Below are 17,447 nucleotides of genomic sequence, written 5' to 3' on the forward strand. Positions count from 1 at the left end.
CACACACACACACACACACACACAAATAAATAAATAAATAAATAAATAAATAAATAAATAAATAAGTAAATGCAATGTAATTTTGTTAGATACTGCATGGCCCCCAAATGTGGGCACACAGTATCATTAGATAATTCTTATGGAAATGATAGCTGGTGAATGGATCACAGTACTCTCAAAACCTCTAGGCTAAGAGGTTAGGTCATAGAGCACATTTTTTTTTAATTGCTGTCCATAGGTTTATTGTCTATCTGAAAAATCCTTATAGAAAATTGTTTGGTTTAGCTCTCAGCAGCCCGCTCCTGAGCTCTGAGGAAGCTTGCCTTCTTTTGAGCTACCCGATCTTTCTTCTGAGCAAGGGACATTTTGGGGCGGTTCCACCTCTTCTTCTTAACTTCTTTCTTGGGCTTCTTTTCATAGACTGGATTCTCTTGTACAGCAGCATGAGCTTTCTTATACATCTCCTCCATCATGTCTGGAGTTAACGCTGTTCTGTATGTATCGAGAGAACTGTTTCTTATAAGCATCGTCATCTTCTTCCATTAAGTAGCGCATGTAATCTGCAACATTCTGGCCCATGATGTGCTTCCAGTGTACTTCTGCATTAAATTCCTTGCTTTCAGAATCATAACCAGGGAATCGCTTGGTACTATGAGGGATAGACAAGCCTCCATCCACAGCTCCCTTCAGGGCACCAAAAACTTTATTGCCAGTGGCAGTTCTGGCAAGGCCTGCATCCAAATAGGTAAAGGCACCTGGCTGATCATCAGTGCTTTCCACATTGTATTTATCACCAGTCACCTCCATTTGGCCTTCATAGATCTTGTCCATTCCAAACCTATTGAGAAGCCTGCAGGCCAGCAGCAAGCCAGTACAATAAGCTGCAGCGTAATTTGTCAGGCCAACCTTCACACCGTATTTCGGCAGTTCATGTGTATATGCTGCGCAGACCATCATATCCCCCTCTATACGGGCATAAGCAATCTGACAAATGATATCTCTGTTTGTTACACGAACTATCATCCTATATTTGGGTGTGTTGTATTTATTTTTATCCTGTATCACCAAGCGTTTCCAAGCATAGTAATCAGTTTTACCCTCTCATCGTCTTCTAAATTTCACTTGGTATCTCTTAAAGTAGGCCTTATTCTTAACAACTTTAACAAACCCCATCCTGCAGAACAGAGACCCGCGTCCGCGGCTCAACAGAGACCTGCCCATAGAGCACATTTTTAAATTAAGTAACAGAAATTGACTGTGTGCTTCTTATACTAAAAATATATCCTAGGTACTGTGAGTGAAATTAGAATGTTCTAATAGGAATCCTGGGGGCATCTATATTAAGGGGTCACTTCATTATGGACTTGATGGTCTCCTGCTCCTCTTGTAAGCCCTGAACAGTGATTTAATAGAGAAGGTACAACCATCTTTTCCAGTGTTTGAGTTCCCATTGACATACAATGCTAGTTTACAAAGAATTGTTTCTATATCATATGAGAAACAGCACTGGGTATTCTTACATTTTATCAGTTAGTAGTGATTAGGAAAAGAAGGAAGTAGAGCTTGGGAAGGGAAAGGAAAAAGCAGAAGGCAAACCAAGAATAGAGATGCAGCCTCATCTTGCAACAGTGTGGGAACAAAGAAGCCCACGCTTAGAACTTCCCTCCTTGTAGTGTAAGTGGGCAGAGTGATGAGGTGAGCTTACACAACTTCAAGTTATGAGCTAAAAGGGGTAATAAAGTACAGCACGGAAACCCTCCGAACATCTAGATTGAAAAGTTTGGAAAAGGAAAATACTGAAGATTGAGAAATTAATTGTATATTGTCTGTTATTGAGAATTTAGAATTATCAGTGATAAAAATATATGATTTTTTGTATTATTTGGTGACTATAAAAATATGAGGATTTTCATTACCTCATTTCCACCTGGGTTCTTTTATTTTTTATTTTAATTTTTTGTCAAAATATCCTAAGTTTTTCAACTGTGGATATTCCTGTCATGGAGTTTTTAGGATAATAATCATTTGGTTGAGGAGATATTTTTGGATCCCAGTTTAGGAAACATTAAGATGAAAAATGGCCTTAAATAAAACATCAAAAGAATAATACACAATAAAGAAGAAAGTCTACCGACCACTAGCTAGTATCACAAGACACCTCTTATGATGATGTCTATCTCACCAAGTGCTTATGAAAGTGTGCCTGTTTCTCAGCAGGTGTTTTTATCTAAGGAATGCAGCTTTCTGATTCTACAGCAAGACTTTATGCAGAAGAGTGTTAGTTAATGTCTTAGAGGCTGTCTGAAAAGAGGCCTTTTATCCCATTCTCACACTCAAACAAATTGAACTTCGAATAATCTTTGTCTGTGCCTGCATAAATTGTTACTATTCAGAATTGAATATGAAGAGACTCTCAAAAGCTTCATCTATTTTAAATATTCTACTGATACTGTAACCTAAGTTACACACTATAATTTTATTGTATTTCGAACAGAAGAAAGTGTTTGTGGAATATAACCCATAAATACTATAAAAACAAGAACAGAAAATATAAGAAAACATCTTTTATTCTTATGCTATTTGTCTTTAAATTTTGGCATAGGTTTCACTTGTAATAGAAATGTGCATCTTATATGAAATCCTACTTAGAAATATTGATCATTAATTTGTAGCTTTATAAATATGGTATGGGAAAAAATACACATACTTTCTTAATATCAGAACCTTCAGTTTGAAGGAGAATTATGCATGAAAACAAACATAATTCTTACAGCACAATAATACCTATTATTTTGAGGTATCATATTTTGACTTTAACTTTTACATTTAACACCAAAGTGCTATACTGTCAATGCATTTAGTAACTTTCATTGAATTCAGTAAGAATTGCAGTCTCACATTCCATTCCATTTGTTTTTAAGATCATATAGACACATTACATCTATTAAGGAAAAAAATAGACAACACATTTATGTCAGATGATTTTTCTCCTTGCCATCATAGTAACTATTTATTTTTTACTTTGGCAGAACTAATATAGCTGTTTTATGACTTTTGGACATTCCATAAAGTTTTCTTTGTTACAGTATGAGGAAAATTAAATTGTCTCAAATCAGTTTTTAATTTCACCAGTGACTCTATGGGCTTTGTCTAATACTGAACATTCCACTTCATAGATTTTCTGTATTTCTCCATTGTGCATTGATATAAATGCAAGAGCATGACTCATTTATATGCTGACATACAAATGATTTGTAATGAAACAGTAAACTTCTCCAAGAAATCCTACAAAGGCAAGTAAAACTGAATCTCTCACCTCTGCTCTACTTTTAGTGAAGGTTGCCTTCTTTCTTGGTGCTAAGACAACTACTGACTGTTTTTATGTGATTTGCTCAAATCACACAGAAAGAAGGTGAACTCTTACTGGAAACCTGTTAGAATACAAGCCCACAGAGGAACTTCAACAATTTCAGCAATATATTCACAACTTAACTTTTTATATATGTGCCTGTTTTGTAAGTGATGCTATGATATACACAATAATACAAAGTCGAGCTTCTGAAAAACTTTTGTTTAGTTTTAACAAACTTAATGGAATTTTCTTTTTTCCAAATAAAGACACATTATTATATGTTCTGCTGATAATGTATCTAAAATCAGCATTATTCTTAGATTTAACATTTAATTAAAAATCTGTCATAGTTTCTGCAATGAATAGCTAAATATTTTGCCTAAAAATATAAGTAGCTGGGGACTGTGGCTCATGCCTGTAATCTCAGCTACTTGAGAGTCTGAGGTGAGAGGATCGCTTGAGGCCAGGAGTTAAAAGACCAGCTTTAGTGACATACAGAGAACCTGTCTCAAAAAAAAAAAAAAAAAAAAAAAAAAAAAAACCTGTGGAATTTCAACCATTAATACTATTATTATGTTAATAACATGTGCTTTCTGAAATGCTTTGTGTATGCTTTCTCAGAATCCCCAAACTTCCTCATTCTAGAAATAGAATGCAAGAAAGTCACTTATGTAAAAATTGTTTAATATTTACTAACTTATTACAGAGAGTTTGCATTTTCTTTTTACACACATGAGCATTTAGCATTAAGACAACAGTGGGCCAAATTTGGCTTTTGTTTCTGAAGGTTCACTTGAGTAGTGTAATCACAACATGGTCATCTCGGCCTTGCCATAGCATCTCTCCTTCAAAGTCTACTAGTCCGTGCTTCCTGGCACGCATGAGAATGCCCACTACTTTATCTGAAATACGAACATATCTGTCAAAGAGATCTCCAAATGTGACCTGGATCTTGCCGTCTCGTCTGTGGCGAGCCATCGTGCGGATAATGAAGCACATGTCCATGATTTCCCTGTAGATGTGCTCCTCAGCGCGCTTGGCCCTTTCAGCGGTTTTGGTTCCTTCCTTGGGGCGGCCATAGCCCTCGTCACCTTTGTGTAGGCGGGTGGACATGGCCAGCTCATAATCAAACTCTTCACTGAAAGGATTGAGCTTCTGGGATTGTATGTGTTCATCAGCCCATTGCTGCCATCTCCCTTTCAAGTTGCCCACTTGGCTATATTTCTGTTGGGCTTTGCAGTTGAGTTTCTCTGTAAATCTGTTTACCCTAAAGTAGAGAGAGGGTGAACAATCAAGATACAGATAGTTTAAGACTAAATGTTGTTTTCCCTTTGTACTTCCCAGGTATACGCATCTTTTAACATAAGTATAATTTTTTCACTACAAAAGATAATATAAAAAATTAGAAATGAAAGAAGAAAAGTCATACATAGTCCCACCATCGTTCTTAGTTTGGTACCTAGTTTCTAGATTGTTTTCTCTGAACAATATTTTAAGCATTATAGTTATATTAAACTCTTTTAAGAAAAAACCCCACACAGAATTAATACAAATGTGTATATTTTACAGTTGAGTATTAGTAACATTTTAGAACTGGAATTGTGTAGGTTTTCTTGGGAACCTAGTTGTTCTTAGAGGACCTCTGAAACCAATTATTTCCCACAGGTAAGGACTATGCCACTATACATATATTTTTTTTTGTAGTCATACAGATTTTCATATGTAGATTTTTCAATCATAGCATATATAGACTAGTATCAATAATCTACTAGAAACTTTGAAATATTAAGTTGTACAGACAGAAAACACTAGCAATAGTAACATTTACTGAACACTATGTACTGACATTCTTCTAAAAACTTTTTATTAATATTCCCTACAACCATTCCCTAAGATAGTAATTCCTACTTCACAAATGAAGAAATTGAGGCCAGAGAGATGAAGTAACTGCTTAAAGTCACAAAACCATTAAGTGGCAGAACTAGACTTTGAACCAAAGGTAAGCTGGCTCCAGAGCCTGTCTATAACTATGAAATACTTCCCTAAATAGGTGGCAGGGGAAGGATTCAAATGCAAGACTGCCTGAGATGAAGGACAATGCTTTTTCTACTATGCAATGTTGCCACTCAGCAGGCCCATACGGTATCTAATAAAGGAATATGTTGCATTTTAAATGTATGTATCCTTGGAATTCAGAATGCATTTTCTTATATAAAAAACCAACTCTGGAAAGTGTAGTAGTATCATGAGAATGCAGCCTAATACTAGGATGGGGCAGCAAACTAACACAGGAACAGAAAACGAAATGCCACGTGTTCTCACTTGTAAATGGGAGCTGAACAATGAGAACACATGGACACAGGGAGGGGAACAACATACACAGGGGCCTGTTGGGAGGTTGGGGGAAGGGAGAGCATCAGGATAAATAGCTAATGCATGTGGGGCCTAATATCTAGATGACAGGTTAATAGGGGTAGCAAACCACCATGACACACATTTTCTTATGCAGTAAAACCTGCACATCCTGCATGTGTATCCCAGAACTTCAAAAGACTCCATCCAGTTACCTAGACTTTTTCCCTCAGTCTCTTTGCCTTCACAGGTAAAACACAAACTCTTGGACTCTCTCAAAGAGATTTGTACTCTTCACTCTTGCAAGTGTCCCACCCTCCCTTTTTCTCCCCAGCACCAAATGGCCTTATTCCTGGAAGCATTGGGATTGGAGATGTTCAAGTTGTGCTGAAAGTGCTTGTGTGAATGGCATGCCTGAGCTATCCGAACTCACAATTTACTATTCAGAATCCAGGAGCCAGATTTGGGTGTCCCTCACCATCCAAACTCACTTCCTGAAATCTGGTTCCCCAAAAGCTGGAACCAAACAGGTATGGACAGGGTGGTTACAACCTTAGATTCTTTTCAAAAACCAAATGGCATCCACTAGATGGCGAACTTTCATTAATTCTTATGCTTGGTGTTTCCCAAAGTCCTATGCTTGCTACATTGTTTCATAGGACAATAGAATTGGAATTGGAAATACTACATATAACACTACTATCCTTTATACATATATAGATAAAAGTGTATGACAAAGTTAATTAGTAAAAAACAGCACATCACAACCGTATTCACAATCATTACAACTTTATAAACTATATGTAAAAAAAAGTGCCAGGAGCTCACCAGGCTGAAGTGTAATGGATTTCCCTCATCCCGCCTCAGTTGATCCTCTGCCTCTCCATCAGCTTTCCCTGTTCAGCTGCCCTGAGTGTGGGCTGCTCGATATTATTATTATTATTATTATTATTATTATTATTAAACAGAGTCTCACTCTGTCGTCAGGCGCCAAGCTGGAGTGCAGTGGCAGGATCTCGGCTCACCGAGATCAATGACTGATCACCATGCTGATCAAAGGCATATTCTTCAATATTGAGTCCATGGCCATCGTGGCAGAGCCTAAATTTCTTGCCAGACTTAACAGCTGAAGTGTCTCAAATGCAAGTGAGTAGTGTCCTTTGTTAACTCATTCTTTGTCTCCTGAGCACCAAATGTGGTTCTGCCCTATTGTGTAAATCCTAATACATCCTGCCTTTAAAGAGTTTTTGGGCACTTTTACGTCCCTCCCATGGTTTGAATTATTTATTTATGATACCTACTGTGTGTCAGCCACTTTTTAAGGTACCTATTGGATATTTCATAATGAAAACAGGGTAATACAAATTTGGGTTTATGGTATAATCACAACTCTGTAAAATGCATAAGCACCACGCTGAAGCATTCAATACCATTTGCACAATTGAAAATAATTATGTTGGTATCCAGGTAACAGTACTTTACATTTTTCAAAATTCTCTTTAATGTTGCTATTATATTGATTTTGTAACAAAGAAAGCAAAAAAAAAAAAAAAAAAAAAAAAAGCAAATACTCAAATTGCATCCAGAGGTAATTTATTTAAACTATATGTTACATGGGACTCTGAGTCTTTGATGTAGGCTTTTTTTCCTTCTAATTTTTAATTAGCAACTTAGATTCCCTAACTGCTGAAACTCAGTGTCATTTGGAATAAGAGCTGGGATTAGTGTGTACTAATAAATCTGTGAAGAGCTTCTAGTCCAGGCACAGTGGTTCACTCTTGTAATCCCAGCACTTTGGGAGGTTGAGATAGGTAGATCACTTGAGGCCAGGAGTTTGAGACCAGCCTGGCTATCATGGTGAAACCCCGTCTCTACTAAAAATACAAAATTAGTTGGTGTGGTGGCGCAACTACTGGTCCCAGCTACTCAGGAGGCTGACGAAGAAGAATCTCTTGAACCTGTTAGGCAGAGGTTGTAGTGAACCGAGACGGTGCCACTACACTGTACTCCAGGCTGGGTGACAGAGCGAGACTCCGTATATATATATATGCACACACACACACACACACACACACACACACACACACACATATATATGGTATACATATCTTCTAAAAGAAGCACCATTTATATTAATGTCTATTTGTTATATTTTCAAACTGTAACACCCTCTAATTGGAGGGAAGAAAACCAAAGAAAGTTGGTCTTATAAGGAAGAATTAGAAAATACGGCTAGAAAAAAAAGAAGGAAATTCATCTCAATAGCATCTAATTTTCTCTATTTTATAAACATTCTGTATTGTTTTTATATCTCCAATTTTTAAAAGGTCTGAAAGTATATTGTGTTTAAGTCAGGTTTAGAAAGTCTTATACACTGAATTTTTTGTTGTTGTTCAACAAATACTATAAGAATCAATACCAGATCATGTTGTTTTTAAATTTTTCAGGGAAAAATATGAACGATAGTTTAGACTGAGCTTTAGAAAGATAACCTAGCATAAATTGAAAGAAAGCAAAGCAATATTTAAAGACTTAACATCTTGCCCATATTTTAGGATAGCAATACTAAATCCAGACCCATCTTCTCAGTTTCTTCATTATTAGTAGATAAAATTTCTTATAGTCAATAAAAATTTATCCCCTGTCCTGCTATGTTCAACGTAACTAATTCTACTAGACATTACAAGTAATCTATCTAGGAAAGTCTAGCTTCATTTACTGAAATAAACTCTGAAATTTATTTTTTATCTCAGTGAGGCTCTTCAGCATGAGAAGACGATGGGAACCAATGTTACCATAATTCTGTGTTTTGGAGTAATAATTATATGGGTAAATTATCATATATGTAATAAAATCCACAGGAAATAAGAGTTCGAAAAGATATATTTCAAATCCAATAAGTTGACTGGCACTGAAAACATTTTCTGGTGGTTGCCCTTCACCTGAATCACTAGCTTCAAAATGCCTGGGGGCCTAGAGGTTTTCTGTCTCCAATCTGTATGGAGAAAGTGAAGATGGGCTCTTATTTCCAACTCCATAGATGCTCCATAGAGGGAGCGTTTCGCCTCCTCACAGAGGCACCCTCCCGTCAGTAAAGCAGAGAACGTCTGCACCCTTGCGGATCTCTCAGAGCAATGCTGCATTGGTTTGCTTGTCCTTCCCTGCAGACAGTTTAGCCCATTTGATTACTGAGAGCATGACATCAAGAGGAGCACATTTATCAGAAGCAGGGTGACAGCATTCAAAAGGCAACATGGACATTTCTGCTTGGCAGCTTTGTTGTCTGTAGTTATCAGCTCCGTTTGGGAGCCAGGCCTGCGATTCTCCTTGCAGACCGAACTGTCTTCAGAGTCTATGGAAAGGGTTCGTGACCCTAGAATTGGGCATAGGCAGAAGGACAGCATAATTTCGCCTTTGTTTCTTGTGAAGTCCTTCAATACAGTTGCACCAAACCCCTGAACTTTGGGAGTTACTGGGATTTTATTAATTAAGCCAATATTTTGATCTCCACTTTATTTCTTGAGTCTATTCTCTACTGAGAGAGACAGTCTAGCACAGTGGTTAAGAACAAAAGCACTGGCATTAGCCTTCCCAGCTTCATCACTTCCTCGTTCTGTGACTTGGATTATTCGTTTCTTAATTTCTCTTTGTGCCAGTTTCCTTATTTATAAAATGGCAGTCTACTGCTCAACTGCTATTATTTTCACTGAATAAAAAATGGGGAACAGGATGGATAAGTGATTGGTTGGTATGTTAGTCTTGCCCTTTTATGGGAGAGAGATCTAATTTCTTTTGTCCAAAGGAACTGGATTGAAGAAGTCACACACAATCAAAAGACTAAATATTTATAAGGTGAGACAAAATATAAACCATTTTTATAGTAAAACCCCAGTTAGAAAACCACTGTTGGTAAAGAATTTATCTACTGTTTTCCCAGTTGATCTGTTTGTTTCTATTATCCGTGGAACATCTTCACCACCAAGAAACTTTCCACCTAAATATCTGTGATACATAATTGTCTCCTTATTGGCAGATACAGGGAGCGAATGGTGCCTATAATTAAAAATAAGTGAACAAAAAGTCTTTCCAAATTGGCTTAGTAATGCTGCTTTCATTTCTCAAGCAATATTTGAGAGTCTCATTGGTCAAAAATTCCCATGAGGCTTCTGCTGAAGTTTCCTGAGCACAGCTAGGATTAACACTGGAATTAAGAGCTGCTGTTGCTGCATACAACATTCTGGTACCCTACGTACTCCAAGACTGAGGGGAAGGAACCAAAGAAGGAAAGAAGAGATTTAGCCACCACTGCCACTGAACCTACAGAGCCAAGCTCCTAGCATCTTAAAGGGCTAGGATCACCGGCCCTGGCTCCCTGCATTATAATGAGTACAACTTACTAACTCCTCTGAGTCTATCACTTTATATAGGTAATATAAAAATAACCCCATGAAGGCCAGGTGCGGTGGCTTACTCCTGTAAACCCAGCACTTTGGGAGGCCGAGGTGGGCCAATCATGAAGTCAGGAGTTTGAAACCTGCCTGGCCAACATAGTGAAACCCCATCTCTACTAAAAATAAAGAAATTAGCTGGGTGTGGTGGTAGGCAACTGTAATCCCAACTACTTGGGAGGCTGAGGCAGGAGAATCGCTTGAACCTGGGAGGTGGAGGTTGTAGTAAGCCAAGATAGTACCACGGCACTCAAGCCCAGGTGACAGTGCAAGACTTCGTCTCAAAAAATAAAATAAAAAAATAACCCTGTGAACTATCAGATATCCACATCTGTTTTTTAGATGAGTATGCAGAGACTCAGGATTACCAAAGTAACCATGATTCAAATCAAATTGTCGCTCATTCAACGCGTAGGCATTTCAATATGCTAAGAAGGTGCCCATATACCAGATTGATTTGGGGAACCCTGAGAAGGGTCCTATATCCCACTCCCCACTTTTAGGTGAGACAGTTTACTCAGAGCCAGAATGACTGAGTTCAAATCTCATGGACTATAAAATCTCATACAAATTCCCTAATATTTCTTCATCTCATGTCTCCATCTAGCAAACGGCGATGATAATTATAACCTATCATATGCACATATTGTGGGAGTAAATAAATAAATATATGAAACGTGCTTAGACAAGTACCCAAGAATGTCTAGCTCTACTATGCATTCAGGATCGGTCCCAGCTGTCACCTCCCTACCTCTGGTTAATTTAAAATGTGCTGAAAGAAAGATCTTGTTATTGTGCCCCCTCAGGCTTTATTCTTTTGTACTCCATTACTCCATTTGTGGCACATATGTCCCAAAATCCACAAGGTCAGAATCTGGAATGTTGTTCCTCATGTTCTGATAGCATAGTTGCTTCTGATCATGAACTCCTATATTAACTTAAGCACAAATCTAGACCTCTGAATGCATCCTCAAGACACTGCATGAGAGTTAGCACCATGTCTGGTTTTAAAACATTGCATTTGGAGTAGGGCAGGTCTTAGCTTTGTTATTAACTTGCATTTGGGGTAGGGCAAATCTTAACTTTGTCATTAACTTGCTGGGCAAACTTCCCCTCTGAGCTTCAGTGTTTTTATTCCTGAAATGAGTGAATAGCTACCTCAGCAGATTATAAGAGGTGAAGAGACAAAGCATTTAAACACATATAGCACACACTAAACACGTGACAGATTATTGTAATTACCCATTTGCCATTTTATTTTTCTTGAAAGCTTGTACTGTAGTAGCTCTAATTCTTTCAAAACACCTTTACAGTCTCAAACTGTAAGATAGCTCTTTAGGCCGGGTGTAGTGGCTCACACCAGTAATCCCAGCATTTTGCAAGGCCAAGGTGGGTGGATCACCTGAGGTCAAGAGTTCTAGACCAGCCTGGCCAACATGGTGAACCTCGTCTCTACTAAAAATACAAAAATTAGCTGGGTACGGTGGCGTGCACCTGTAATCCCAGCTACTCAGGAAGCTGAGGCAAGAGAATCACTTGAACTCAGGAAGCGGAGGTTGCAGTGAGCCAAGATTGTGCCATTGCACTCCAGCCTGGGCAACAGAGTGAGCCTTCATCTCAAAAAAAAAAAAAAAAAAAAAAAAAAAAAAAAAAAAAGGACAGCTTTTTGTCAAATTAGGTAACCATTATTTTTTCTTTATTTTCTTATTGTTTCATAAGACTTCAAAAACACACTTGTACATTGAACTGTTCCCAATGGGAGTCAGTCTATGTAAGTAATAACATCAGACACTTTTGTCTTATATTTTGATATCCTTGCACTGTGGAATAAGAAATCCTGACTTTCTACTATGTGGAGTTACTGTCTTGAAAAAAAGCATGTTTCTTATCTATATAAATGTTTCAGTTTGCATCAGTGTGTGTATGAGTGTGTGTATGTGTATCTAGCATCTAGATATTTTCATTATTTCTCTTTGTTTACAAATAAGACACTCTTTGAAAATTTGAAAAGTTGCAAAGTAACCAAATCTATGTGAATAATAATGGTTTTCACGTAGTGTCATAGAGATCTATATACCGTGGGTGTTATTGAAGCAGATATATCTCCTGATAATAGCATAGATGGTTGGGACAAGGTAAAATTTTCCCAATGAGTCTACCAGAAACCACCCTTATCTCTAAAGAAATAAGCCAATGTGTTACTCATTATAGAAATGACTTAAAGAATTCACTCAAAACAGGCATCCCTCTCTGATGGCCTCATCTTTGTTGAGGCTAAGACTTGGGTGTTCAGTTCAAAACAAAAAGGAGAAATAAAATAGCACAGGCCCTGACCAAAAGGCCCATGTCTAAGGTTGGCACTGACCTTCAGCTCAGGGACATGCCTCCTCTAACAGAACTCACTGCCTGTCCAGTCTTTGAGATACTCACTCTAACTCTGGCAGGACCTCGCCTGCTGCCTGGACTTACAGAGTTGGTTGGGGCTCAGTAGCGATCCCGATACAGGGAGTGGGAAGGATGCGATCACTTACTGGGAAGGCAAGGGGCGCTTGATCCTGGCCACAGCCACCTGTCCTCCATCCTGCTCCGACCTCTCCTCGCCCTCTCCTCCGTAGCCGCTGTCCTCTGTGTCTATGCTGTCACTCCTCCCTGTGGGCTCCTCCTGTTCCACCACTCTCCAGCCCTTGGTCAGCTCAGACACCAGGTTGGCACACTTTCTTCTCCGTGTTGGGGAGCTGTGGCTGTGGAGGATTCTGTCAATGTCATTCTCTGGTTCAGGCACACCAGCATCCCGCTCGTACCTGTGGCTGAGGTGGCTCACGTCCCCTCCTCTCTCATAAGCCTTGCTGACCACCGTTTTGGTCACCTCTTTCTTTTTGATGTGAGAAACCTCAGGGGCTTTCTCTGAGCTTTGTCCATCTCCATGTCCTTCCGGTGTTTGGGGTGGCGACTTTGGGGCACTCTGAGCTTTCTGGTGTGGAGTAGGGCATGTGATTGGTTTAGGAGCTTGGGGTGGGTCCTGGGTCCCTCCCGGCAGCCAGCCTGAAGGCTCCTGGGCCTGCCTGGTGCTGTTCTCATTTGCCCACTGCTGCCAACCTCGGGCCAAGTTGATGACAAGGGTGGCTGTGCGTATCTTCCGGAGGGCACTCTTGGCTGGGCCCTCCTCCCTTTCCTTTTCGCCTGGAGCCATGCTACCCACCTGTCTTTTCTCCTCTGATAGCCTGGGCACTGGCTAAAATGAGTGTGGCCTAGTAGAGTGCCTGGGATTTAAATAGAAGCAGGGTGTGGGGTGGGAGGGAGAGCTTGGTGATGATGGAAACTATGTGAAGCATTTTTTGCCAAGATGTGGCGCCTTTGCCCTGATGGTGTTCTTTTTATAAATCATGACAGCTCCAGTTTCATCACAGCAGAGGGACATCTCTGCTGGTAAGGGACAGTGATATGCTCACTTTCTTTCTCCTCCAAGTGCCAGAGTGGAAATTACTAGATTGAGTCATGTGCTTATCCTTATGATTTTCTGACCTTAATGAGGTCCTGCCATTTCTAAGTGCATACAATATGCGTACACATTATGCTGGGAACATTATAGGATTCTTCCCATTTAAACTCCAACAGGTATAGCCCCTAATTAGTTACACTTTGTAGCTAAATAAAATAAAATCTAACCTGCAACTAATAATATCTGAGATTCAAACCCAAATCTGTGTCAGTCAAAGCTTTTGCCTCCTTTTATTCCAGTTATCAAAGATCCTACATTTTTTTTTCTTTTTCATTCAACTCCGTTAGAAATAGATCTTAGAAAATGTACTCATCCAACCTTCATTTTCCAGATGAGAAAATTGAAGCCCAAATAAGAGAAAGACCAAAGTCAAGATAGAGAATAATTACTTTCTGGTCCCAGCTTTGAACTATTGTATAGATAATGCATACTAAAATATAAGAAGGCAGTCATAATTTTGGTCCAATCATTTAAAAATGTCTTTAAAACCTGCATGGACATTGATATCATTTGGAACACATCTTTTCAAATATTTTGTTTCAAAAGATCATCTAAGGACAAAATTCTATGGATTGAATAAATTAGTGCTATTGGTAGCTCACTTCTTGTCCCCACGCCTGCCTACCCCTGCCCTTTTTTGGTTTTTGGTTTGTTTTGTTTTTGTTTCTTCATTTTGTTTTTCTCTGATAAAGTCTTGCTCTGTCCCCTGGCTGGAGTGTAGTGGTGTGATCATGGCATACTCCAGCCTTGACCTCCTGGGCTCAAGTAATCCTACTGCCTCCATCTCCCAAGTAGCTGTGACTACAGGCCTGAGCCACCATGCCTGGCTAATTGTTTGGGTTTTTTTTTATTTGTCTGTTTGTTTGTGGTATAGATGAGGTCTCGCTATGTTTCCCGGGCTGGTCTCAAACTCCAGAGACTGAAAGGTAATATTTTTTAAAAGTACTGGAAAGACAAGAATGTGGACAGAAAAAGAAACATCTCTGCAGTGTATTAAACCAGATAAAAATGTCCAGGGCTCAGCAATGAAAAATTTCTTAAAGTAAGACAGAACGTTTTTCATTCAACAGTTCTGTTGGCTTTAAACTATTTCCTTTCCTGCAGTCTTGCATGCAGTTAACCATACTGATTGAAAACTGCTGTTTAAGAGCACAGAAGGGTATAAACGTTAATTATTTCAGGTAGACATTTATTTTCGAAAAACTATTTGATAGTTTTTCATCATGTGGGTTATTTACCTCTTAGGATTAAAAAAAATTGGGAAGTGATTTAATACTTGATCTACAAATCTGTCAGAGGTGTTTCCAGAGTTCAACCACATCTGATAACATTTACTGAGAGCCAGAAATGCTGAGAAAAAAAATCCCTCTTGATTAATTAAGAGGAAATTGGCTCACAAGGAAAGAAAACTATTACAAACAAAGATTTCAATCTGAGCTTGAAATTTCTGGCATTACTCCCAGCCATGCAGATTCACTGCAGCCTGTTTGGTTCATATCAGAATCTCTTCATCCCACTTGGAAAGCCTCAGGAAAGAAAGGGGCTCCTCTAAGACACTCATATGCTCAGCCCAGAATCAAGATAATTCACAGCTTTCAACAAGATTTTTCTGCTTCCCTGTCCACACCTGCCCCAGATTTAGTCCTGGTAGAGGGAGAAGAAATGGAGACAGCAAATGTTAACAGTCTTTCACGTCTTGACTGGCATTGCAGTCAGCTACTGGGGTTTGGGGATGTCAGCAGATGGTCTTGGCTGAAAAACAGAAGCAGCTTCTAAAAGAACCTGATCATTCCTTCTGAGATTTAGCCTCCGTGGCAACTGCAGTCCTTCATTCAAAACTCTACAGAAGAGAGTGTAACATCATTTTCCTCCTCACAACACTTCTTCCCTAAAGCAAGGTCTGTATGCAACCTCTCATACATCTTTGATTACTATAGAAATGTTACATTCATTGTCTCAATCGAAATTCAAATTCTTGGGAGTTCCAGATTTTCCTGTTTAACTTATATTAGAAATGAAAATAAAATTTTGTCTGGGTGCAGTGAGTCATGCCTGTAATCCCAGCGCTTTGGGAGACTGAGGTGGGCAGATCACGAGGTCAGGAGGTTGAGACCATCCTGACCAACATGTCGAAACCCTGTCTCTACTAAAAATACAAAAAAATTAGATGGGCATGATGGTGCACACCTGTGGTCCCAGCTACTCAGGAGGCTGAGGCAGGAGAATTGCTTAAAGCCAGGAGGCGGAGATTGCAGTAAGCCGAGATTGTGCCACTGGAATACAGCCTGGGCAACAGCGTGAGACTTCGTCTCAAAAATAAAATAAAATAAAATCTCAAGGACAAAAATAAAATAGGTGTTTTACAATTGGAGCTTTCTATGAAATCTCGAAACTGTTTTTCAAGATACAGACCTGATTAATGAAGTTATCACCTAGGAAGTTTGTCATAGTAGGAAAGTATCTTGAAAATATTTGTTATTTTTTGATCATGTGAATAATACTAGAAAGAGGAAGGAGATGTATTTATATATTTTTCTGCATGATACACTTAGTAGTTAGGTAGAGCCAACTCTCATAGCCAGCTATATAATCTTTTTAAAGAGACTTTAGAAACCTACATTGGCTTAAAGCTATGTGAAACAATGGCTACTTTTTTTTTTTTTTTTTTTTTTTGATGGAATTTCACTCTTTTGCCCAGGCTGGAGTGAAGTAGCATGATCCCAGCTCACTGCAAACTCTTCCCCTGGGTTCAAGTGATTCTCCTGCCTCAACCTCCCAAGTAGCTGGGGTTACAGGCATGTGCCATCACACCCGGCTAATTTTTGTATTTTTAGTAGAGATAGGGTTTCGCTGGCCAGTCTGGTCTTGGACTCCTGACCGCAGGTGATTACCAGCCGCCTTGGCCTCCCAAAGTGTTGGGATTATAGGCATGAGCCACTGCACCTGGCCACAATAGCTTTTTTTAAAGCTAAGTTTTATTGTGTATATTTGAAGTTTACAGTATGATTTTATGAAATATACATAGCAAAATGATTACTAGAAGAAAGCAAAGTAGCATATTTATCATCGCACATGGCTGCTTTTTGATAAGAGCAGCTAAAATCTACTTTAAAATCTCTAATGTAATTTTATTAACTACAGTGTTCTATTGTACATTAAATCTCGACTTGTTCATCCTATATATCTGCTACTTTGTATCCTTTGACCTATACTTTCCCATTTCATACCCCAACCTGACTCCTGTAACCACTATTTTATACTCTGTACATTTGACCTTCTTAAAAAAATATGCAATATTTTTCTTTCTGTATCTGGCTTATTTGCTTAACAAAATGCCCTTCTTGTCCGTCCATGTTGTACTGAATAGCAGGATGCCATTCTTTTTTTGGGCTAATATTCCATTCTTTCTTTATATACATATACATACACACACACACACATATACATACACACATATGTATATAATATATATTAAATATGTTATATATATGCATACATACATAAACACATATATACATATTCCACATTTTCTTTATCCATTTGTCCATCTACATGTAGGTTGTATCCATATTTTGGGTATTGTGAAAAATATCACTGTGAATATGAGAGTACAGATATCTTTATGAGGTAATGATTTCATTCCCTTTGAGTATATGCCCAGAGGAGGGATTGTGAGATCATATGGTAGTTCTATAATTTATTTAGGAACCTCCATACTGTTTTCCATAATGACTGCACCACTGTACATTTTCACCCACAGTGTGCTTTTCTCTACATCATTGCCAACATTTGTTGT

The 17,447-nt window shown here is 38.7% G+C and overlaps 1 protein-coding gene and 1 pseudogene across 1 annotated transcript; both read right to left on the reverse strand.

The window, feature by feature from the left end:
- Window positions 1-219: 219 nt before the first annotated feature.
- On the reverse strand, window positions 220-1,331 carry LOC101042112 (large ribosomal subunit protein uL18 pseudogene; annotated as a pseudogene).
- A 2,553-nt stretch (window positions 1,332-3,884) lies between these two features.
- On the reverse strand, window positions 3,885-13,408 carry ABRA (actin binding Rho activating protein). Its single transcript, XM_003938598.4, has 2 exons — window positions 12,684-13,408; window positions 3,885-4,619 (listed from the first exon to the last, which is right to left on the reverse strand). Exons 1-2 carry the CDS (start codon window positions 13,340-13,342, stop codon window positions 4,142-4,144), a joined length of 1,137 nt encoding a protein of 378 aa, XP_003938647.1. The 5' UTR covers window positions 13,343-13,408; the 3' UTR covers window positions 3,885-4,141.
- Between the last annotated feature and the right edge of the window lie 4,039 nt (window positions 13,409-17,447).

Source organism: Saimiri boliviensis, chromosome 15, assembly GCF_048565385.1.
Source record: "Saimiri boliviensis isolate mSaiBol1 chromosome 15, mSaiBol1.pri, whole genome shotgun sequence".
Classification (NCBI taxonomy): domain Eukaryota; kingdom Metazoa; phylum Chordata; class Mammalia; order Primates; family Cebidae; genus Saimiri; species Saimiri boliviensis.